Raw genomic sequence first — 25,204 nt, forward strand, 5'->3', positions numbered from 1 at the left:
TAAATGCAGGTTAAGGGGGTCTGTGGAGGCCCTGATCTGGATTCTCTGAAACTCCACAGTGATCCCTTGTTTGGAATTCAATTGGTCTCCACTTGTTGTGGTAAAAGTCAAAGTGTTCACCCTCGACGGCATCAATAGTTTGCAGTCTTAGTGTGTGTGGATAGCGCTCTGATGCGTATCAGGAATAAAACGTAAGCTTGTCATCAGATGTTTAAACTCGATGTGTTCATTTCGCAGATCTTTCTCAAAGTGGCTGAAGACACCGGAGTGGACTCTGACATATCGAGTAACGTTCACTGGCTTCAATCCAACCATGACACCGGTAAATCACTTTTCTTTAAGTTTTGGATTCCCCCTCCTTCCCCTCCTTCCCGTCCGCTCTGTGTCTCTTTTGTAGCTGGAATCAGGCCCCAACAGCGGGACGTGTCTGCGTTGCTTTGATGACGCCTCATGCTTTATTGTTGAATGCTCGGCGGGACTAAAGAGGTTGTGTCTTTTACACCCATAATGCTGCCACATCTGTTTAATCCAAGGAAATCAAAGCAGCTGGAGAATGTATTAAAGTTAAATCTCACATGTGAACTGAAGCTTTGTGGAAGAGTTTAGCAGTCGCGCCTTTATTTTGACACTTTTCAACAGTGATGTAACATCTAAAACATTCAAGTCAATTATTCCATCCATCCATCCAGCTGTCATTGGGCGAGAGGCGGGGACAACCTGGACTGTTTTTCCAGCCAATCACAGTGCTGACATATAAAGACAGTCGACCTGCAACACTCAGGGGGGGATGAAAAGTTTCACGAAATGACCAAAAAAAAAGGCATTGCACTTCATTGCATTAGAACAAATGAGGAGGTCAAAACGAAAATTGCCCGTTAGGTAAACAGAAACAATTTCAAAGACGTTTTTGACTCCACTTCAACAGGGAGATGTTACTTATTCCAGCCACTTCTCATCCCTCATTAGTCGACCTCATAGGAAGAAAATCTCCCACCTCCTTTTATGTTTGAATTTCTTTGAATCCATCTCAACACATCTCCCCTCTCCACTTTTATCTCAACTCAGGATTCCCCCCCCCCCCTCCCCCCCAATAAAACACCTGGGTTTTGTGTTTTCACAGGGAATAACGCAGCCCCTTGCAGGGCGGCTAGCTTTTCTTATTGTTATTTATAACCCTAAATTGGGTCAGGCCAAAACAACATATCTTATTTGTATTCCCACAGCAACAAAGGAGGTGCCGGTGAGAGACTCCAAGAGGAGCTCCCGCAAATCCAAGCGGAACAGCATCGCCAGCGTCCACTCTAAAGCGGGACGAGGCTCGGAAATGACGGGCAAGTCTGTCCACGTTTCTCCTGCTGTTCCTCTCTCTGATGAAGGCAGCTCTACTGAACATGTTTTATTTACAGCGCAAGAGGCTGATTACTGGTTTGATTTCAAAAAGGAACTTTGAAAAATGAATCTGTCCTGCTTGTTTCTCCCCGTCTCTCACAGAACTAAAGGAAAGATTCACAAGGAGAGTGGAAGGTAGAGAGACACTTTTGGTTTTACACGCACACCTACACACACACACACACACACACACACTTTTTATTCTACAGTTAATAACTTCATTTAGTGTGCCTTCAAACGGACTGTTTCACCTCAGTGGATGATTTGAAAGGAGGGCACAAACAAGAGTTCCCTTTTTTAGAATTTCTTACCCGCCCATTCACCTTTTTTCAATTTCGCTCCGATGAAAGAAATTCATTCTTTTCAGCATGAAAATGGTTTTCAATCAGAATACGCTTCATTATTTTAATGACTGCTGGGAAACAGGAGTGCTTTCTTTGATTTGAACCGTATTCTTAGAAAGTGCCAGACTCTCAACCCAGATCTCTTCGAAGCTCTTGTTTATCACCTTTCTTCCTTCTGAGTCACCTCGCACAGTAAAACCCTTTTCAAATTTGTGATATATTTAAAAAAAAAAAAAAAAAAAAAAAAAAGCCATACTGAGAAATGAGCAAGCACAGCTGTCAGGTTTTAACGCACGTTTGGTCAGCCCATGCTGGAAAAAAACATGCTCAGCAAGCTCTTCCCACGTACGCACACATGATAAATAACACTCGGCCTTAATGTCCAGACTTAAACAGGAACGTCAACGTCAGTGGGAGGGGATCCACGGTCATCACCGGGTGGAGGCTGATCAGGAGGCAGTTCCTGGCGCTCTTTATCAAGCGCTTCCACAACGCCCGGAGGAGCCGCAAGGGACTCATTGCCCAGGTAATGGCCTCAGTCCGTCATATTGATGAATTGAAGGGTTACACGAGGAGGGGTGCATGGGAGGATCAAGGTAGGATTAAAAGAAATACACTTTGGCTTTCAATATCACATAATGCCACATATGATAGAGGGAGCTAGTTTAGAATCAAGAGGGAAATGTGTGGACATTAATGATGATGGAGTCAAACATGAAGGGAAGGAATCAGCACAGAAAGCAGGATGTATGAGAGAAGAGTTCGCAAAATGGCAAAGGATGTTGGCCAACTGCACACACAAGGATGAGCTTTAACTCCCAAAGATGAAAAAAAACAACAACAAAAAAAACACACACTCCAGACAACAGAGATTTAAAAAACAACAACAAAAGATTAAAAGTTGAAGTTGCTTTAATCTTTAATAACTGTACAGACTTAACAACGACTTAACATACAACCTGGTTTTTTTTATGAGTGAAGAAGTTGGCCGTATGGAAAAAACAAAATCTGTTTTGTCGACAGGTGTGAAGTCAATGGGTCGACGAAACACGAGAAAGCAAAAGAGTAGAAAATCTCATGTCAGAGGGGAGTGAAGAGACTAAAAATATTCACATGTAATCTGGGGAAGAGGTCAAACAAATGACCAAAGACGAAGCAAAGAAACCAAGAAGTTAAGACAAAAGAAAAGAAGAATGTTTTCTTCGCTCTCGCGGGGCGGAATTATGTTCACCTTTATTTTGATGCTTTGATATTAGGCAGTGAAGTCAACATGAAGGTGTTTTGTTGTTTTTGGCTTCAGTAAGTGGACCATCAGTTCCACCTGATCGGCGTGATTGGCGCCCTAACGACAAAAGTGACACCCCTGATTTGTTTTCCCTTCACTTAGCCGCGCGCTCATCATGCGCTTTTGTTAGCAGCGCATTTGAGGTGATCGCGGAAAAAATGAAGAGGTGACACGCAGCGTTCAGCTCATTAAGTGCACGTCTAGATTATTTTGTCTCTCGCGGAAATGATTTGAAAAGTCCGAACCAATAAAGAGATGCGAGTTGAACGAGTCAAAAGCAATTTTGGAGAAGTAGCTGATTTGAAGGCACGCAATGTGTTCCCCATGAAATGCATTCTGACTTAAATTATGTTGACACGTGCATCGACATCTTTTGGTATATGTATGTAAATATCAGGTAATGCCATCACATATGACAGCTGCCACGACTCTGAAAAGAATCAGAACTGAGAGAGGTCAGGTTTGATAGACCCAAAACAAATGAGAGAGAGAGAGAAAAGTGTGTGCGTGTTAGAGAGAGAGAGTCCAATGTTTTACCTTTGTTAGGTGTACGAGCTCCTCTTGTAATTTGCTGCAGCACCAATCCCCATTAGTCACTGTCAGTCCTGGACGTCCCTCTTTAGTAGGGGGACGCAGCTCAGGATGGTAGGATGAGTGCGGGGTGTTGTACGTACAAGGGTGCTCATTGTCTGCAAGGGCGCATCTCTTATCCCCCCCCTCCTCCTCTATTCATTTGGCTGGAGTTTTTTCTGTTTTTTTTTTTTTTTTCTCTCCCCGATCATGTCAACAGCTTCCATTGTCAGCAGATATGATTGTGCGGTGAGGTAATCTTCTCCAATACAAGCGGTTAGAGGAACATAAAGGAGATTATGGCATGTTGTACAAAAGGAGTGATTTATGGGAAATGAAAGTTGGGGACAGGCGAGCCTTGGCAGTGTCAGAATCAGGGAGTGTTGGAGTGGCTCAATAGGAGCTAAAACAAGCCTCCTTTCTCGGCCTGCTTCGAAGTACATTTGGGATTAGTTCAGCCGTCTTTTATTGCAATTATATCGCTAGCTTCCGTTTTATTGTTGTCCACTGTTTTGCATGGAATTTGTCTGCTGGAACCACACACATTTATTCGGTATTTGTTTCGTGTTATACGATTTGGTGTGAAAGGAAAAAAATATCACATGAACGTCCAAATGATCCGAGGCGAGGCTATTATCCGCCGTGACGTAAGGTGCAAAAATAAAGCGATTTATTTACAAGTGAAACTGGCTGGACTTAATGTTGTCTGAGGAAACAAACTTTATCTCATCAGCCATTTGACTTTGCAGGAAATGAAACGCGTCTTAATAGCGTTCCTGTTGTTTACATTTATTTTGCATATAATCTGCTTTTTTAAATCCCCCAAACTTGGGATAAACTCGTGCTTTGTCCGTGGCAGTGCTTCGGCTTTGTGAGCGTAATGACTTCTCCACTTTGTGTGTGCTTTTTCTCCCTCAATGGAAGAAGAAGAACCAGCCTTCACCTGCAATTATTTTGTATAGAAAGAGAGAGAAGTTGAATAGTTCTGTCTTTTGCACTCTACCATTAAGCTTTTCAGTCTCATTGTTGCTCTTTTATCTTTCTCCCGAGCACATTTCCATGGCCTCAGCCCCCATGCAGTAAATTCCGTTTTTCAATTGTAGCATCTTGAATTGGCCCGGCAAATTGCACGCTCTGTAATTAATCAAGCGTACGCAAACTTCCCTCTCGCCGCCGAGTGCCCCAACCTACAAGTGATTAAACATTAAAGATATCGAGTGTTTTTTTCCTTCTTCTTCTTCTTCTTCTTCTTTTTCTTCCCGCTGACCTTTTTGTCAGCTCTAGCAATGAAATGAAAAGAGAATTACATGACGGAGAAAAGAGGATTGGATTTGGTGGGGGGTTAAAGAGGATAAGGGGAAGCTTGGCAGCGTCTGGTTTGAAAACACACACACACACACACACACACACACACACACACACACACACACACACACACACACACACACACACACACACACACACACACAAAACAGAATAGCGAGAAACTAATTATATCTGAGTGGCCACGTGATGATGGCGATGTAGGAAGTGTTTAATCAAACTCGTAAAGCGTGCAGAAGATCCCAAACAAGTCGGTGTGGAGCATATTAATGTGCATGTGTTATTACAACGGCCCTGCCTTGTTGTTGATTGCATCAGTCATTATGTAGCGCGTGATGACAGTGAGGGGGTGCTCAGGGAGGGGCTGATGAAATTGATCTCGCTTTGATTCTTGTGCTGTCATGCTTAAACAAATTAACATGCATAAATATCTCCCATACAGCCTACAGAGTGTTTTTTTGTTGTTGTTTTGTCTGACTCTACAATTGAATCACTCGTCATCCTTTTTCTTTAACATTGTGTATCCAGTGAACACAGTGTTTCTACACTTAGTGCAAGAACGCTGCTCCTGCTCTCTTTTTAAAATCAAATCTGAACTTTAGATTTTCCGACTTGCTGGAGTAAATTTCGAAATGATGAAATGACAAATGGGCATTTCAAACTTTTTTTTTTTTTTTTCCTCTCTCTTCTTTAGGACAGGCGTGGCAGAGCTTGCATTGGACATATCACAAATCTGCATGTCGATGCTGTGATTTCAGCAATCTGAAAACCTGTTGGTTGCTTGTAAATCATGAGAAAATCTTTTTTTTGTGTGTGTGTGTTTCCCCTCAAACTTATTATGCTTAAAAACCAATAGTGAAACCTCTGTGTGACTATTTACAAATACACTCACAAGAATCAAGGTGAAACAGCACCCCCTCCTTTAAATGTAATGAACAAGAAACTCTGGAGACATATTCAGAAGGGTGAATAAAACGGGGCAAACATTAGCTTCTCCAGCTAGCCTATTCTAAAATCTGGTGAGAGAGGCCAGATGGAAACGAGGTGGACTGTTGTTGGTATGATTCAAACCCACAGACTAACATAACCACGGGACTATCAGCGCTAAACAATGCAGCATGTGGAAAAGGGGACATGTTGACTGGAAGACCTTTTAACGCTACATGATGGCTTCACCTGAATAAGAAGAAAGTGTCTATCACTGTCCGAGTCAAGTATCACAGTGAGACGGATCATTCGATTTGAGACAGCTGGTGTCATTCTCAGCACTCCAGTCTGGAGCAAACGATGAGCTGATTGTCTTATGTCTGTCCTCTCAGGTGGTTTTGCCTGCTGTTTTCGTGTGCCTGTCTCTGATCTTCTCGCTCATCGTCCCACCATTCACGGAGTATCCCAGCCTGGAGCTGCAACCCTGGATGTATGGTTTGCCTCAAACCACCTTCTACAGGTAACCACATGTGGACATCGTGTAGAAGTCAATACAGCGCAGATGTTTAACCTTTACGTCTTTTTTCATCAACAATTACTAGTACAGCTGATTTAAAGTGTCACTAATAACATATTGCCCACTCTTTTTCCAAATCTGTTCTTCGAGGGAGAGTTTATTTAAGAGACTTCAAGAAATAGTTCGAATTATGAGCAACAAAAGTCTCTGAGAAGGAACAAGACGTCACTGTTCTGCTGTTTGATGGCCGACGTGTATTTGTGTATATATATATATATATATATATATGTTTTTTTTTTGCTGCTGAGGTCATCGATCTGGGCGCTGTCGCCTTGTTGGCTGCAGCTCTCTTCGCTGTCATTGAGAATCTGCGGATGTACTCGGTGACAAGCCACAGCCTTGGCGGACTTCAACACCCGCTGAGTACAAACGTGACTTATTGCAGGGCGATGTGGGCGAAGGGCATCAAAACAACGCACAGACACGCATCACTCTGGATGGCTTGTTGAAAAGAATCTCCCATCTCAATCAATTTCAGTTCAATTTCAACGACGTTTCTTTGTCGAGATACATCGAGTATGTGACACTTGCTGAACCCTCTTCTTTTTCATGATACATGTTTTGGGCTTATTGTGCCTTTATTGTAGAGCTACGTCAGTTAGAGTTGGTCATCAGGGATAGGTCATGTAAAATGACACGCAGGGAAGGGTCCACGAGTCACTTGAACCCGGGGTCGCCTGCTTGGAGGACAATCGCCTCCAAACATGGGGCGCGTGTAGTAACCTCTACACTACCAGCATCTTCTGCATCTTCTGTCTTAACCGTCCAATCTGGTCTCAGTATTCACAATAATCTGTCCTCCTGACACAAAGCTGTCAGTGCTGATTCACCCCGCAGCTTTTTTATTCCCCATAGAAGGTCTTTGTAAAAGTTCTCTTTAAACATGTCCCAACAACTTTAAGTCCATCTGTTTGTTCCATCTCATATCTATCAAACGGCTTGTCAGCAAACAGAGATTAAAAGAAATAAAATAAAATAGAGGTGAAAATATTCAATCTGAGCTGCTGTGAATGCTGCAGGGAAAAAAAAAACTATGTCATGAAAAGGACAAAATTTGGTTTCTTTATACACAATCTCATCTGGTTTTGATCTAATCTAGTCTGAATTTGTTCAAAATGCATGAAACTGTCTATTTTGATTCACGGTGATCGTGTTTACACAACTAGCAATTATTATATCTTACTCTGCTGAGCCTTTTTGATTCACACTATGGCGAAGACGTCAACTGATGCAATGAAATACATTCAATTAATTAAATACACATCAGTGTATATAGCCTGGGACAGACAGCTGCTTTGAGAAACATATTATGAATGCTCTATAACCCTTACTACTGAGGTGTCACGAGACCTTTACTCTATAACCATTCTCTGTCCTTAGATGAGGTTCAGTTACGCCAAAAAAAGTTTTTAGGGTGGAAGTTTAAAACTTGATCCACTGTGTTTTTGTACTGCATTAAAAACACTTTTTTTAGGGCATCAAAACTTGAAGAACAAACCAAAAACAGAACTTTACTTTTGTTCTAATCTTTTTTTGTTGTTTACATCCAAACATCTAAATATTGTAATGTTCCCTGTTTTTATCCACTCACATTCATTCTGTCTGTGTCCTCCTGTCCACGGTGCTAAAATATGGACTAATGTCCGTCTCTCTCCATGGTGCTGAAAAATGAAATCTGGGCTCCAAAAGCAGCGGTTTCCAGATTCATTCATTCATGGCATTTCAGAGGCTGCTCCCTGACAAACTTTTTAAAAATAATCTCAGTGAAAGTGGAATGATTTAACATGTTCATTCGGTTTCCCTGGGAATCCCTGGATACTTCTCTCACATTCCCTCTGGCAAACTATAAAACAAATGTGTTTTTTTTAATCCCTCTCCCTTGAGTGACTTTGACAAATCCTTCTCGTGTTATTAAAAGTAGATTTCCGTCGTTTCTTAAAGTTGATTTTTGAAGAGAGTTCAAGCTCCATTTATATCCTTAATGATCCACTGCAAAGTTCACGAGTCTTTGAACCCCACTTTCCAGTGACTACATTATTGACACATAATGGAAAAGTTAGCTGAGCTCTTCAGTATTTTTATTTTCAGTCATTTCAGATAATGAAATTAGATTTTTCCATAACTTAGTCATAAGATCAGAGACACCTCACCAAAGGTGTTATTCTTAATGTATCAAAGTGCAGCCTTCATTTGACTTTCTCCTAGTATCGTCTCACTTCTTGCCTCTATGATGTTTCATTTTGTCTCGATGAGCCATTCATTAGTTCCACTGCCTCTGTGTGTATGCACACGTCTTCATTTTGGAACTGTCCAATAGTTTTTATTACCTTAAATAACGTGCTAACCCAGCCGTTGTTAATTGCAAAACAGATGGCTGCACATAATCCATTTTTACAATCGGACCACTTCAATTGCGCTCGCTGGTGGTCAAGGAAATGACCGCGTGACCTTCATGGAGACGCCTCTAAATGAGACAATGAGCACTGTATTAATCCACATGGTTGGCTGGTCTATGGCTACAGCTGGCAGGACGCCATCATGATGGTCTTTATGAAACACTGTGTTCTAACTCCCCCAGCACCCTCAAGATAAAGGGCAGAGTGTGTGTGGTTAGTAATGAGAATGGAATGGGAATGGGAAGATAGTTGAACTGAGACACGGGGCTTCTACCTGTACAGGACACTCGGGTAATAGTGAAAGGCTGTGAAGAGTCCGTACTGTCCACTGTGAGTTTTGAACAGGCTGCTACAGGTTCATGCTCAGATCTATGCGTTGACACTTCAGCCCGAGAAATAGTGAAAAGTCGACAGTAATTTCTCCTTCACTCTTGATGAAGATAATCGAAGCGGCATTATTATAAAGAATTTACTTGACGCCACCTTGTCCCATACTTAGATATTCTTGCAACATTACTTGACGGGCCATTTAAGATGTCAAGATACATTTAGGAGTAATGAGCATCGAAACTCCTGTGCATCGGCAGCATGAAACAGATAAAGGGTCTTGTAAAATCTTAATCAATACTGACAAGAGACGGAGAGGAAATTGTTTAAAATGGTAAGCACTTTAGATCGAGGAAAAATGAGCGGGCATGAAAACCCTGCCACATCACTGTGCGTCAACATAACGACACGTTTCGGAGGTGTTTTTCTGTCAGTCAGGCTTATTAACGTAGAAGAACTTGTCACGCGTCAGAGGATATCTCTTCCGACTCAAAGTATATATCTCTGACTGTAGTGATTTCAGGACATCAAGTATCAAACTATCTTTGCTTCTCAAACCAGAGATAGATGTTAGAAGTCAAACTCGGCATATTTTACTTCGCCTTGGTGGAAGTCAGCTCATATCAACTCTTGACTGACTCATCTCTTTTGAGAATCTCTGATCTTGACTCAGCAAAGAAATTCAAAGGAGTTTGGTTGCAAACATCAAATGTTTTTGATTGTGAGGGCCGCACAGGTTAAGGTGTTGAATCGATTCAGCTGTTGGGAGGACAGTTGTATCATGGCTGCACTCATTGAAGACGTGGTCTGAGCTTTCTCTTCAGCTTCTGTTTGTAACAGAAAAAAAATACTGAGGAATTCTTTTGTTCCATTCACTTTGTCATAGATTGGCTGATCCTTTTGGATTAAAGGAATGCGTGTGATCTTTTGAGCTTATTGCACACTTGACACGTTTCATATTCCTGATATTTACAGCAATGATCTACCAGATAATGCCGAGGTGTCTCGGGTGGTGGAAACCTTGGTGAACACTCCTGGCTTTGGGACTCGCTGCATGAACGGAAACCCAATACCGTAAGTGTACCGTAAGGAATACACAATGTTACAATGTTTTTGCCTATGCAGTCATGCTCACTGGAAATCTGCAAGTTGTAATTATGAATCAAGTAGTCATAATGTGTTTGTGCAAGAGGTTAAAGAAGAGTAATGTAACCCAGGGCATTGAAAATGATTGCTGTGGAGGTTTTAAAATCCAAACTATCATCATTGTCAGACTTTCATAAATAATAGATGAACCCTTTTAAAGTTAAAGAGGAATTGGAAATACTGCAGAGATTGGACACAGCATAGTTTGCATGAGTTTTTACATCACAGGCTGAGAAGGGCTTATTGTGCTGGAGTTCTTCAGGCACTGACACAAATCTTTTATCTAGCAGTCTTTACAAAAAAAAAAAAAAAGAACTCATTTAGTTTTACATAATGTGTCAAATCAAAACCTGTCCATTGGAATTAGATGTGCTTTTAACATACTACCTAGTCAAATCTCAGCCTTTCATTTGACATGTTGATTGGGAGGCTGTAAATCAATCAATCAATCAATCTTTATTTATATAGCGTCAATTCATAACAGGCGTTATCTCAAGACGCTTTACAAAAGCAGGTAAAGGACCTTGCTGTTTGTCTGTCAACATTAACAAAAGAGCAGGTAGCAAGACCATGCTCATCGTTATAGAGCAATCACAAATTAAGCATCTCTTAATGTGTCTTCTCAGGAACTTACCGTGCTCCTCCAGTGGCTCTGATTGGTTCACTCCATCGGTGGACCAGTCCATCACTGACATCTTCCTAAACGGAAACTGGAGCATGTCTAACCCTTCCCCCTCCTGTCAGTGTAGCACGCCTCAGCGGACCATGATGTTACCCGACTGTCTCCCTGGTGCAGGGGGGCTCCCTCCACCTCAGGTTAGTCTCTTGTTCTCAAGCTTTTTTTTTTTCATACGAGGGTGGTAAGGCAGTGTGAGTGACAATGATGTGACATCAAGGTTAAAGTTTTGATGCCCTGACACTTAGTCCAACTGTCTGAGGTCCTATTATAAACACAGTTAAAGGCTCCCCGAGCCACCTGGTGTACTGCTCGTGGCTACCTTAGCATCCTTGACCACCTACTGTACGTTTGTCACCAATATATATATTGCATCAAGGAGAGAAATGGTCTTAAAGTAAGAAATACAGTACTATAAATCAGTAACACATCTGTGTAAAGGAAGATGCTTGTCGTGGAAGCTTTTAGCTCAGAGTGTGAAAAACCCAGTCAGCATCATTTTGATTTGAAACCGTTAAGGTACTTACTAACAATTTGCATTGCATTGCAGAATGTAAATCAGTCTTTTGTGCTGCCTCCCTTTTTATGAGCTGGGCCTGAGAGTAGGTGCAAAATGGATTCGACTGAAAGTCCACTGAATTTGCCGTGGAGAATGATTCAGCTTGTTCCCCATACTAAAAATTCATTGAAAATATCCCCACAGTGTTTCCTTTTACCCAACCTTCAACCTCGCAGCCCCTTTTAGGACTTTTTTTGACGTGCACTGCCAGCCTAAGACTAAAAAGAACCTTACCTTATCACTGCTCACAACGGGAGCGTTGCACCCTCCACCAAGAAGCCAATACCAATCTTTTATAGGCCATTACTTGAACAAAATACACGACCAATTTCGGCGAGGGCCAGAGGTGCACGGTCTGACCTGCAGAGGCTTGATCAAGGGTTGGATCGATGAGCAAGTTAGAGACCCCTGTGCTCCTGCCGAACAGCCCCCACCTGCTGACTGAGCCAATCACTATAACGAGACAAAGTAGTGTCTCAGTTGGAGCTAACTGGTTCACAGCATTTGTCCAAATTATAATGTGAAATCTAAGCTTGAGAGGGAACTGACAGAGAAGCTGCCACCTCCACTGCACTGTCATTTTATCCGACATGGCTGTCTTGTCTGTTTGCTCAGGCACCTGCATTTTAAGAGTTTTAAATTTCTCATTCAAGCCCCTGCTAAACCTGCTAATTTTCCTCTCAGTCCTCTAATGTTGACGTGTTTATTTGTGGTAGTATAACTAAAATGGAAGGTGGGAAAAGAGATGGGGAGCTCTGGTATCTGATACGTGAGATTTGGCTGCAGAGTTACGATTTCACACTCAGCCTCGTTTTCCTTCAGACGAGCCGCCTCTGCTGATTGGTGCTTTGGGTGAACACAGGCACTCCTGTGATAATGCACAGTCATGGCGCAGATTGGATAGATTTTTGTTCAAATGTGACAGCAAGCCAGACAGACTGTTATTTGGCAAACAATCTGTAAGCCACAACAGATGTCTTTGTTAAACTAAAACAAAATGCATGCAAATTATTTCAAGAACTTTCGATCAGAATCATTTGCAGACATTGGAACTCAGACAGACTGAGCTGTTGGTTTTAATGAAAAGCAGAATGGGAGTGCAGCAAACTGTGTGTTCAGATAGGATATATGAAAAACCAATTATTGCTGTCCTATCTAGGAATGTCTAAATCTAAGTAAAATATACATAACATACCCTCCTTTGTCCCAAAGTCAACCCTTGATAATGTCCACCCTCTCCCTGCTGGCCTCACTGAATATCTTACACACTTACAGGTCTTTCAACTATGCAATTTCAATGAATAGACAGAAACAGACAGGATGCGTCATTCTGTAACACAATCATCAATGTCATTGAAAATGGCTTAAAGGCAGGGTTAGCCATTTTCTCCAGATTTTTTCTTTAGTATAGTTTGGGTATACTCAAGACTACTACACAGTATAGTTTAATAATTCACATGCTGTGTCGTTTTTTTTTTTTTAAAGATTTATTTCTTGGCCTTTATGCCTATATTATAGAGGGAGGAAAGTGGACAGAGTCGGAAATCAGGGAGAGAGAGTGGGGAGAGACATGCGGGAAATGGACCACAGGCCGGACGCGAACCCGGGCCGCCCGCGCGAGGACTGAGCCTCAATACATGGGATCGCGCACACTGCCGCTGCGCCACCGGCGACCCCCATGCTGTGTCGTTTTAAACTCCTAAAAACTTGGACCAATGTCTGCACTCGGTACAAGTTTTATGAACCAATCATGCCTCCTTGTCTCCCTGCTCGTTCTCTGCTCCATGCATGCACCGAGCCCAACCTTAGAGCATGAGCTGAAATCCGCTTCTGGACCAATGGTGCGCGTGCATTTAAGTGAGGGGCGTGGCTTTTGAGGGAGCACAGAGGGGAGGGGGTGGGCCCTTTCAAAATCATGCTAGTTTTCGAAAATGCCCTATCCTACCTTCAATTTCATGAACTTAAAGCTCCAGGTAGTAGTTTATTCATTGACCATTATGTGTTGTTAATAAATTGTTTTACATTAAATCAGCTGTTAAATTACAGTAACATAGCCTTAAGCTTTTTGATCCAATACAATTAACACTTTTCTTACAGGCGGGATCTGATGGGAGTAAGCACGATTACAGTTAATTATGCAGTGCATTTGAAACGTATTAAAACAAATCAAACAATACAATGGGAATATTAATGCACAGAAGATGGTTCCGATGGTATGCTTTGCTGCAGCTTAATATCATTAATAAGTTTGCAAACGCTTCAGCTCTTATATGTCAATGAGGAAATGTTCAAACTGTCTTTTTAAGGAAATTCAGCAAAGTGGTTGTAAAGTAATCAAGCTTCATTCAGCCTCACTTCTTCAGGGAAGAAATGATAAATGTGTTTAAAAAAACAAAACAAAAAAAAAACATGTTTTGGCCCAGTAAGAAAATTCACACAACTGTATCTAAAATAGTTTTGTGTCATTATTGCAGCAACGTTGCCCTTCTTTAATACTGGTATTACTGTGGCGATATATCTGTAAAAGGACAGACAAGACATCCATTAAAGGAAAAAAAACCCTGGAAAGTCAAAATTACGTCATGTGAAACTGCAGGGCTCATTTGCCACTCTTTCTTCTTCCTTCAATCACCTCCACATTCCCTATACAATATTCCACACCGTGTACCATGTCATTTCACACCCTCCACACATCTGTAGTGCCTCGTTGAACTTGTTGCGAGCCTTCCTGCGAGCTCCTTCCTGTGACAAGGCCATCCAGGGCCACATTAAAGTAGAAACTGTCCAGGTATCGTGTTATGGCATGATCGGTGAGACAGTCAAACAAGAAAGGCGCCCTTTTTCTAACCTTTCCCTGACATACAGCCAGTCTGTCAGCAACTTCTCCATTAGCTCAGGTGCTGCTAGTGTCTTTGTATCTTCCTGGTGCGATGCTACACTATTAAAAATTTATTTTACAATTTTTCTTCTTTCTTCCTGCTTCTTAAATTAATTTCAAGTATTGATAAACCTGAACTCACGAATGGTATTTCATAGGGCTGTCAAATGATTTTTTGAGGTAATAGCTTAATTTCAATATATGATCCCGTTTTCAATCATGTCAAATTCGATAATGATCCATTTAAAGATAAACATCCTGAGGCTTTTATTTATTTGTGTACTGTCACAAGCTGAGCAAGCTGCACTTCATTGAACAGTGACTATATTTTTGGGTCTTTATTTATAGATAGAAAAGTGGACATTCAGAATTAGAGAGAGACTGTGGGAAAAGTCATAATGAACTAAACAACTCGGCTGCCAGCGTCCCGAACACTGCTTTTATTTTCAAATAAAATAAGGACTTTCTGGTAGATTGAAGGTAATGGCATTAACTTAAGCACAGAAAAAAGAAACATTTACAGATTTAAGCTAAATTAAAACAGTTTAAAGGAACAGCAAACAAGTGAAATGATTGATTACATACTATAGTTCATGTTACTTTTAATAAAGTTTTTTTAAAGTGAAACATTCAAAGCTGCAGCAGTGAAACACTGGGAAGGCTTATCCACAGTGCATCTAAAGGAACAACACTGCGAGCCATTAATTGCAATAATGATAATAACAATAAGCCTTCATTTCTGAATTAATTGCAATTATTATGTTAATGCTGACAGCCTCTATAGTTTTATAATGTACTTGTACTTTGACACAACTTCTTTAGGACTTTATCTTATACTACTTTAAGAAAGTGGGGCCTCAGTAAAAAAAACAACAACTAAATGAATAAATCCTGCCGCCTTCTTGTTTCATTTTCTTGCATCATTTCCCCTTTATTTACAACAACAGCTTGTGGCCCCATCTAAATCCTGTAAACAGATGTTTAATGGGCTCTCATTTTTTTCAAACAACCTTGAGGACATTGAGTTATTATCATGCAACAATGCTAACGCAAGTTTGCCACAATGGCTGACATGATTCAAAATGTAGAATGAGAAGCAGCGACAAAAGGAGAAAATAGAAGAATCCAAGCAAACGGAGGAGGGCATTATTCCAAATCCATAGGCAGTTTATACAATCAAAATACTGAGTGAGCTTTAAGCACAGTGCTGCAGTACTTCTTTATAAATGTAATGACAGTGAATAACTGTATTTAACTTCAACCTATAACTCTACACACCTCCATAACCCTTTTCAACTCTAAGCTGAAAAGTGCAATACACCAGTGGGACATAACCAATAATTTACTGAGTGAAAGGTAGTGCAGTGTATAAGGTCATGAAAAGCAACATATATAGTGTTATATAGTGGGGCAGTCAAGCTCATATATAGAAAGCAGTCTTTAGATTGAGAGCGTTGTTGCTTGGGAAGGGTGTTTGATAAATATTGTAACAAGCATGAATAAATGAATATGACAAGTATGCAGGTGCATGGGGAAATGTGCATTTATCATCATTGGTGCATGCTCACCTGTAGACTTCGGCCCATTGCATTGGGTGGGTGTAGAAATTAATTCAAGTGCAAGGCAGAGACCACCCACTGTCGGCGAGCACACAGTGAGGATGTATTCCCTTTGACCTGAAAGCTTCCCCCTTTGAATAAATCATGACAAAGTGTACTAGCTTCCCCACTTCTTCTCTTCTTTATCTTTCATACTGCCCATCCTTGGAATATGCCCTTGAGAAGCCACAGAAAGAAAAAAGACAAGAATGAGAAAAACACGGACACCTAACCACAGGAGGTTGTGCGAGATCATTGTTGCCATGGAAATGGCAGGCAACAGTAAGCCCATTATCAATTCTAAGGTATTGACTCTCGTTCACTGGTGATATTTAACCTTCATAGATGAATCGGCCGTCATGCGTGCCGAGGAATTGATAAAGCCGCCACGGTCACCGAATTACGATTGATGTCTTTATCATTTGGAGACTGGCCTAACTACGGCTTGCTTGCAAATTACTCTCCTTGGGCCCATCTATCAGCCAATTGAAGGTTCAGCATTGGTTTATCATTTGTCGTGAAAAAAGGCGTATGGCTCTGCAGCAGAAATACGACTAGAATTTCCAGTTAAGTTTGTTTATGAAGAGTGTTTGTTGTTGGTAGCTTTAGGTTTAATTTTTATAATGGCTGTCAATGAAACTACAAAGACTTGGTAATGTGAAGTGAGCGTTTTTTTTTGTTTTTTTTTACCTAACAACATCTGTTAGCAAGAAATCATTTTGATACATCAGCTCCCAAAACCACACCAGTCCAACATGGCAAAAAAAAACAACTGGCTGACACATGCTTTCTCTGTCGGGCCCTTTTGATTTGTCACTTTGACTCCCCCAAAAAAACCCACTGATCCATTTTAGTGTAAAACAGTCTGTCCAGAGGCACCCTCTCAGCAGAAGGCAGGAGAGGCCCACAAAACAAAAGGCATAGAGGTCAGTGAATTGCGAGGTGAGGCAAACGGTGACTGCGTTCTCTTTGTTGTGGCTCAAACGAACAGAAGGGGGACTGGATGAAAATCTGTCACCAAGGTGGACGTTTGCCGAATTGCCAGAGCAGAATTGTTACTCGCGGTCGGTTACGGAGTGATTGTGACCCGGCGCGCAATTGAGCGTGATTGTTGTGATGTGATCATATTGGGCAGAATCGCACAACACAATGAAAAGGTGCTAAAAAGGAAGAGCAGCTCCTGAAATACTCATGGGACAATTACACAATAAACCATCTGCCATTTCCACTCTGAACGCATCAAGATATATAATGAGCGGAATGATTTCACAACCCCATCAAGCACACACAAACATGATATGCATGAAACACACGCAAAAAAAGTCAGAGGGCGGGTGATGCAACACCTTGTGGAAAGATGTGGTCGAAGATCCTGTTTTTTGGCGTAGTGCTTTTCTTTGTGCGCGCTACATTCAATTTGAATTGTAACTTTGAGGTATACAGCGTGATATCAACTCGACGCCAAGATTAATATGAACATGGTGCAGTCTCTTATCTCCTCAGAGCTCAAGTGTGCCAGCTCGTTCAACAGATTTGATTACTCCTTCGTTTACATTTCCCTCACCCCTGTTTGCTTCCCCAGCTGTAAAAACTACAACTGTCGTTATGTACCGGAATGCCACAGCACACACTGAAGCTGTTCAGGTGTCGCAAAACCACACAATGTTCCTATCTCAGTCTTTTTGAAAGGGGATGTGGACCCAGGCCAAAATAATTAGACCCACACTGACAGTATTCTTGGGGTATAAATTCATTGTACACACAGCAGTGAGTGTATTTTCGGTTCTGTTTGTTTCCAAGTTTCTGTGGCTTTTCCGAAAAGGAAGCATGTTTGTTCAGAGATAAGCCAAGGTTGCGGCGGCGTTCATCCTCCTTATCTTTGATTCATAAGCCAGATGGGTTCTCTTTCTGTTTCTCTGGCGCCTTGTGATTCCAGTTCTCCTCCTCTCTTCTTTGTCTTTTTTTTTTTTCACTTTTAAATAATGTTCCTGTCCTCTTTTTCTCACATCTTTCGATTTTGTAGCAACTTCTTTGATCTTCATTCTAATCTCCCCTTATTCATCTCCTCCTTCTTTATTTTAGCCTAACCTCTCCGAATCTCATCTTCCCTTTTCTGCAACTGCTACACACCATGGAACAGCACTACCGTGTAGTTACACCGGAGTGACTTTCCGTACAGGGAGTTTTGTACGGATGTGTTATACTGCCACTCTGGCAATAACGTGAAAATAACATAACTTATATTGAAAGAACATCAAACATATCAGATTTATTCATGGTTTAGCATCACTTTGTAATGATAAAATATCTTATTTTAATTGTTTTAAGAAGTTATTTTCATTTGATGAAATATGTTTATTTTAATAACTCTTTATAATGTGAAACTGGTCCTTAAATGTTTTGTCCCAGAGTGGCAGAATTGCTCTACCTTGACATCTACTGCTCTGCACACTTCCACTGAACGTTTCTGTTTAAGTAAAAGTGAAGGTGTGAACACAAAAGGTATAGATTTAATAACCCAGTGTGTATAGTTGGCATACAATACAATAAGATTAGATGTGATATAAGACCATTTAATACTGCACAATGTGAAGTGCAGGATTATTGTGTGTGCTTTCACCTCTTAGCATGCTTCATCTCTTCACGACTTTTCACTACTTAAATTCAGCTCAATTCAAAAAACTTTATTCAAAAACTTTTCAAACTACTTTTCAATGTTACCCGCCGCCTTCTCCTTCTTCTTCTTCTTATTTTTTTATCTTCTTCATTTGCCAACAAACTTCCATTCATGTTACTCTCATTCATGGTAACAGTAAACGGGTGCTTCTGAGGAGGCGTGACATAGTGACAGGTAAAAAGATATGTTTGTTGGACTTTTTTTTGATTACTTTGCCCATATTAAGCAATTCAGTTATTGTTCAACACGAGTCAGGATGCAACATATCAAATCTATCCCTATTTTGTCCCATCTGCAACACCATGTGTAACCAAAGTGTGCACATCTGACTGTTGTTACTGAAGGTTATATAACCACTATAATTACGCTGTACATTCCATAATAGCGTTGGAGTCAGAGGTCTTCACTTTATTAAGGATCACTCCCCTAATTAGCATATTGTTGCCTCTCTAAATAAGCAGGGCGAAAACAGCTTGGTGTCGTGTGAGTGTGTGCCGCGAAGTATCATTCCACACATCGTGGAGTGTATTCACGGCCGTGTGTCGTACCCTCCCTTAATTGGATGTTTGAATGTACCCATTTATCCACAGAAGGGCATCTAATTAGGGTCCTTTGACATTAGACACAGCTTTCGCAGCGTTGTCGGGGGGCTACATTTCCACCAGGCTTCCTGCAGCCGGGCTTAATTGACTATTATGATAAGGGTTGAGAGAACGTGTTCCATGCTTCTGTGAACACATACCACCTGCGATAACCCTTTTTCATCTTTTGCTCTTCAGTTTTGTTGATTTGTATCTCGTGGATGAGTTTTTATGGCTGGCTGAGCAGTAACGCCTGCCGTGGTCAGCCTCCCTGCTCGCGATGCTTCGCTACACACAGGCGAAGTCTTGATGTAAAAGTTTACCCTCTCACTTTAGTTAAAGAAAGAGCATGCAACACATTGCCATAGAAGTCTTTAAACTTTATCTGTGGATTCTTTTTTTTTTTTTTTTTTCCTTTTTCAGGATCACCCGAAGTGTTTTGTCACAATTTCTTGTGTTGTAATGTGAAATCTCATCTCAGCTGTCGTGCTGATGATATTCTGAACTCTCAGCTCTTTGACCAAGTGGTTCAAAAGCGTTAATCTGGATAAGAATGATCTGGATTTAGGAATCGGTGCGTTTGTTATCAAGGATCAGGAAATCCAGTTGACTTGTGATGTGGTTTTGCAAATCATGAAGTCGATTTGATCAACTTTGAAGCTCGATCCGATGGCAGCTGGACTGGTTGAAGTTCACCTCTCCTCTTCTTCAGTTCTGAACTATTTGGTGGACGGAGCTAGAAATGTAATCTTCACAATGAGGATGATGTTAATGATTACCAGAGGCTTACATTTTTAGCTCCATCCACCAGAAAGTTTGGAACGGAATCGTTCAGAGGAGAGGTGAAACGTCTTCTTCAACCAGTCCAGTTGCCTTTGGACCAGACTTCAAATTTCCGACGACTGACAACCTACCTCAACCTAGATTTGATCAACATTCATTACCAGTTATAGAATTGAATTGATTAAAAAGATCCACATTATCAGTGCCACACATGAACCTTGATGCTGTGTTCTTTGTCCACAGAGTGAAAGGAAAAAACTCCTTACAATGTTTATAATTGTTGAATATTTTTGTTTGATTTTTAAGGCTATTATGTGAATTATTTGACGAGGACGAAATCCTTTTTTTTTTTTTAAAAACACCCTTAGCAGCAACTCAAGAACTTGAGAAATGTCGATTGCAGCAACATCCTTGCAAACGTTTCTTGGTATGACACACTTGACGGTTTTCTCACATTTTGTTCTAAATTCCAGTGTTGTCCTTGGACCAGGATCATCCTGAGTTCTTTTGGATAAAAGTTCTTTCAATCCTACTCAACAGTTTTGAACAACCCAAATTGTTTGGCACATAATTGGCACTTGATTTTTTTGGTTTCCTTTTTTTTTAATCTCTTCGAACACCCTCTGTGACCTCATTTTCAGCAGAGAGAGAACAAAGTAAGACAAAATATGTGAAACTTACTTTCACAGAGTGAATCACAGCTTTAAAGGGTGCCACAATGTTGCGTTGCCATCACTGTGGAGAAAACTCACAAGTGTAAAAAGCCAACTGCTTTGTGAAATGTTCAAATCATCAACACTGTTAACGAATAATGTGGCTGTTATACATCACAACTTACTGTTATGTCCCCAAGTGGCAAAAGGAAAAAAAAAAGAAAAAAAAAACTTCATGCAGGAATAATCTCAATGTCACTCAAGCATCAAGGTCAAAGGTCAACACACTTATCTCCCTTTTGTCTTTTTGATCAGAGGGTTCAGAACACCACAGACACTCTGCTGGATTTAACTGGACGCAACATGACGGACTTGCTGGTCAAGACTTTTGAACTCTCCGGTAAAAAAAGGTAAAGTGTTTTGAATATTTCGACCGCCGCTCCAGATTTTTTTTTTTTTTTTTGAGTACACTGCAGTCATTTGAAGGGCTCTTTGTTCCCCCAATGTCACGATGCATTCACGTATCTGCTTGCACTTTAGAGACCGGTGACTCTGCTCAGGCACTTTGGATTCGATTACTCACGCGTTTATTTGTTGTTGTTTTTTCGAGACACAAAGAGAGCAATTTACTACCTGTTGTGATGTTGTTGCGTCCTCATTTAGAAGGTCAGTTAAGTGTCATATGAACAAAAGGACAAAATCCAGCACACAGTGATGACATTTCTATCTCTGCATGATTTTTCAGTACTTTGACAAATCCAGCAGAGCCTCCATTTGATATAGTTAATTTTAAACTATGAAGCCATTCAGAGCAAAATGACAGTGATGAAAATGATTAATTGTCGGTATTTGTTTAACCCAATGAGTGATTGGTCCCAAACAAATCAAACTGTTTCTATTCTGCCGTTGTTTCTCTGTATCTCTCCAGGGGACTGTGTCGATGCGTGGCCGTGTTAGTACATTCTTGATGCTATTTTGTACGCTCTTACCTCCACTTGAACCTCCCTCTCTTTCCTCTTTTTTTTTCCGGCCTCTTCAGGTACGGAGGGATCTCTGTCGGAGCGGTCAACTCCCAAGTCCGTCTGACCGAGGCAGCAATCGAAGCTTCATTCAAGGATCTCAAAGAACTATTCAGTTCATTTCAAGTATGTAATAAACATTGACCCCGCTCTGAACCCAACCTGTTGATACTCTGTGAGTATCTCCGACATGAATGCTCAGGTCTTCGATCTGTTCATAGAACCAAGTACGAAAACTCCTCCCTAAAATCATTACTCTCCTGAGCCCTCAAATGAGCTTTGTTATTATCTTATTTTCAAACCTGATTGAGTATTATATTTTTTTTTAAAAAACGTTTTTTTGAAAAATATTCCTGTGTAAAATGATGACTTTTAGTCATGCTAGCAGCACTTTAAAATTCAATTTAAAACCCCCGATTTTACATTGCATTGATTATGAGGTCCAATCAGTTGATCTCCACCGGTTTTAGGAATCTTTGGCTTATTTAAAATGTTGATGGGCTGACAGCATACTCGGGCTCAGTTTTAAAGCAGAGCCTCAAACTGATTCTCAAACTTCAGGGATTTTTTTTTTTTGTTGCCCTGATTGCGCCTCTGCAAAATGGCAGACTCCGCCTCAATGCACCATGGCAACAGCAGGTATTCCTGTTTAATATGTCTTCCCTCTCTACTAAACTCTCCTCTACGGAATTGAGCAAGAGAAAAGTTGGCAGGATAAAGTGGCAAACTTTCCAGCTGCCGGGGAATATTCTCTGTTGTTTAGCTGCCTTGTTAGCTTGTGGCAGAGCGAAAGCGTTGTCGACATTGATTGCAGTGGAGCTGTGATGATGAGACGACTGAAATACACGTAGATCTGTCTTTAACATCTGTCTGTGGGAAAAATCGACAGTCGACCACGCTCGCTCTGATCGTTCTTGATAATCTTCTTAAAATCTAAATTCTCCTAAAAGTCTTTCATTTGGTCTCTCCCTGCATTAAATGTTCTTAAATATGATCATCTCAATGTTATTTCTGATATATTTCCAATTTTTGTGAAGTGTCTATGCTAACGATAAATCCAGACATTGCTAAGAAACATATTGTTGATTCATCATGAGATTGATTTTTGCGCCGTCACTCCGGCTTGCGTTGATTGTTTGGTTTGGTTTCCCGGCTACAGACGTTCCAGCATGATTTTTTTTCCCCTGTCAGGTCTTTAGCCATCGTTTAAATGAGCTGCTGCTAATTTCCGCAAAGTGTTCTTTGTTCAGTTACCTTTGTATCCCAGGCACAGCTGATGCTTTTGTTGTGGACTTTTGGACCCTGCTGAATTCTTCAACGATCGAGAAAGAAATGTAAAAGGAAAGGAGAGAGAGAGTTTTACATTCCTCCTGACTGTTTTGCGGGGTGTCCATGGAAACTGGCCATGATTGTCTGCATGGCTTTGAATATATCAAGGAATCGGGGTCTCGACTGCACAAGAACACACACATTCCACACACAAACCTTTACTCCTTTTCATTCTCACAGACATCTAACTTTCTCTTCTTCAATTCAATTCAAATACACAGCAACACACTTTTACTCCAGCAGGGCTTCCTGAACTTCACACCATCTGACTTGCCCCTTATCTTCAATCTCTCTCTCTCTCTCTCTCTCTCTCTCTCTCTCAGCTCTTTTTGCACACACACGCACACACACACACACACAAACACACACACACACACACACACACACACACACACACACACACACACACACACACACACACACACACACACACACACACACAGATGCACACGTACACACTCAGTTGCTCATTAACATTTCAAATTTTGGATGTTCAAACTACTCTGAGATCAGCACATTGCTTCGCCCTCAGGCGTCTCCGGCCTCATCCCTACCCGGGCTCCCTTCTCTTGTCTCCTGGATGTGGACGCTAATGTGACTTTAATTCGTGCAGCAGCGGTGATGTAACCCTAATGGCCAGACATTAGCCTTCCGAAGCTCTGCATTCCCTGTTACTAAAGTGCTACGACGCTGTCATTGGGAAATGTCTTAGACCCGAGTGCTCGGCAGGCATTGAGACGTGATACGTTAACGGGAAGTAGCCTGCTTTTGCACTTTGAGCCACCTGTGCAGACGTCTAAGGAGGCTTTTGAAATTTCCTTTTAATTGCATTTCCCGTGTTTAGGAGATAGAAATGGAGTTTCCTGCTGCAAGAGGTGATGGGAATGATGAGAAAAGTAGAGCCGTGGTGCTGACATGTATCTAATAGAGTTAGGAATTGTATCTAAAATAGAAAAAGGCCTTACGTAGATGCTCTTAATCTCACTACAAAGACCTCAAACAAGATCTTCTTTTTCCTATTATTATTCCAAGAAATAGCTCCTTAACTCCTTCTTGGTGAGTTCTCAGTAAACCGCACATACCAAGATTATTTGACCTTTAAACTGTGTAAAGCCCCCCCAAAAAATGCAATACGTCTAACGCAACAGCTCTGCTTCACACCCGCTTCTGATCAACTCCCTTAAAGGGGCGGTACACATCACAGCCAGTCCACAGTCTGACATCTCTCTTAAAGGGACAGCACGGTTCTCAAGTCCAACATTTACAGACCCTGGACTCCTGACTCGACATTGACTCAAGCGCTGATGACTCTGACCTGCACTTGGACTTGAGCTTTAATAGCATTTGGATTCGGAGCGTAGAGAGAGGATTTAGACTTAATAATGAATGGATTTTTTTTTTATTTTGTTCTAATTTTTTTTGGCAAGAATCCAGGTTTTTTTTTAAGATGTCAAAGCAAATATAAACACAAGCTGTGCAACCTGTTAGATGTGCGAAACAACCATCAAGGAGAAGAGAGAAGCAAAGGAAGTGAGACGCTAAAGTTAATTTATCTGCTTATCACGTGACTGACTCAAACTCAGACTCCGGTAAAGGGGACTCGATTCAAATTCAAACTTAGCCTCGACTGGGATTCTTTTTTTTTTTTTTTTTCTTTTTTTTTTCGGTGGCTCAGACTTGAACTCTGGGGACTCGATACGTAAACATGACTCGAGGTTTGGTGACTCAACGAGAACAATAGCCCCACCACTCTCATCTCTGTGTTTTGAACGTGGAGGAGTTTGCCAGGGATTAAACCCCAGCAGCTGCTTTCCCTCTTCTCATTTTGTTTCATCCACCGGTAATCCTCAAGAAAGCCGTCTATTGGCGCTGCCCGCTGCTACTTTGAATGTCTGTGTAGTATAGACATAAAAAAAAGTGAAGATTTGCTTCGTTTTGCTGGAAGAAGCATTATGGACACCAGTGGGAGTCTTGTTCTTTGCCCCTGTGTATGAACAGGTAATGACTTGGAACAGAGGCCTTGTTATTTAACATTACTGTTAGAATAAGTGGGGGCTTCTTTTTTTTTTTTTCCCCCTTCAAACTTCAATATGGGAAGAGATGAAGAATTCAACTGAAATGATGTGTGAACACTTTTGTTATGCCAAAGGAGCAGACTTGATCTTTG

General features: G+C 41.1%; 1 protein-coding gene across 1 annotated transcript in view; it reads left to right on the forward strand.

The window, feature by feature from the left end:
• LOC306841547 (phospholipid-transporting ATPase ABCA1) overlaps window positions 1-25,204 on the forward strand; it is a 173,012-nt gene that overhangs the window by 94,110 nt on the left and 53,698 nt on the right. Inside the window, exons 27-35 of the mRNA XM_079371493.1 lie at window positions 238-322; window positions 1,224-1,331; window positions 1,492-1,524; window positions 2,120-2,259; window positions 6,231-6,358; window positions 10,114-10,212; window positions 10,911-11,100; window positions 21,005-21,099; window positions 21,729-21,834. Coding sequence (XP_079227619.1) covers window positions 238-322; window positions 1,224-1,331; window positions 1,492-1,524; window positions 2,120-2,259; window positions 6,231-6,358; window positions 10,114-10,212; window positions 10,911-11,100; window positions 21,005-21,099; window positions 21,729-21,834 — 984 coding nt within the window. The remainder of the gene's footprint in view (window positions 1-237; window positions 323-1,223; window positions 1,332-1,491; window positions 1,525-2,119; window positions 2,260-6,230; window positions 6,359-10,113; window positions 10,213-10,910; window positions 11,101-21,004; window positions 21,100-21,728; window positions 21,835-25,204) is intronic.

The sequence above is a fragment of the Symphodus melops genome (genome assembly GCF_947650265.1).
Source record: "Symphodus melops genome assembly, chromosome: 20".
NCBI lineage: Eukaryota > Metazoa > Chordata > Actinopteri > Labriformes > Labridae > Symphodus > Symphodus melops.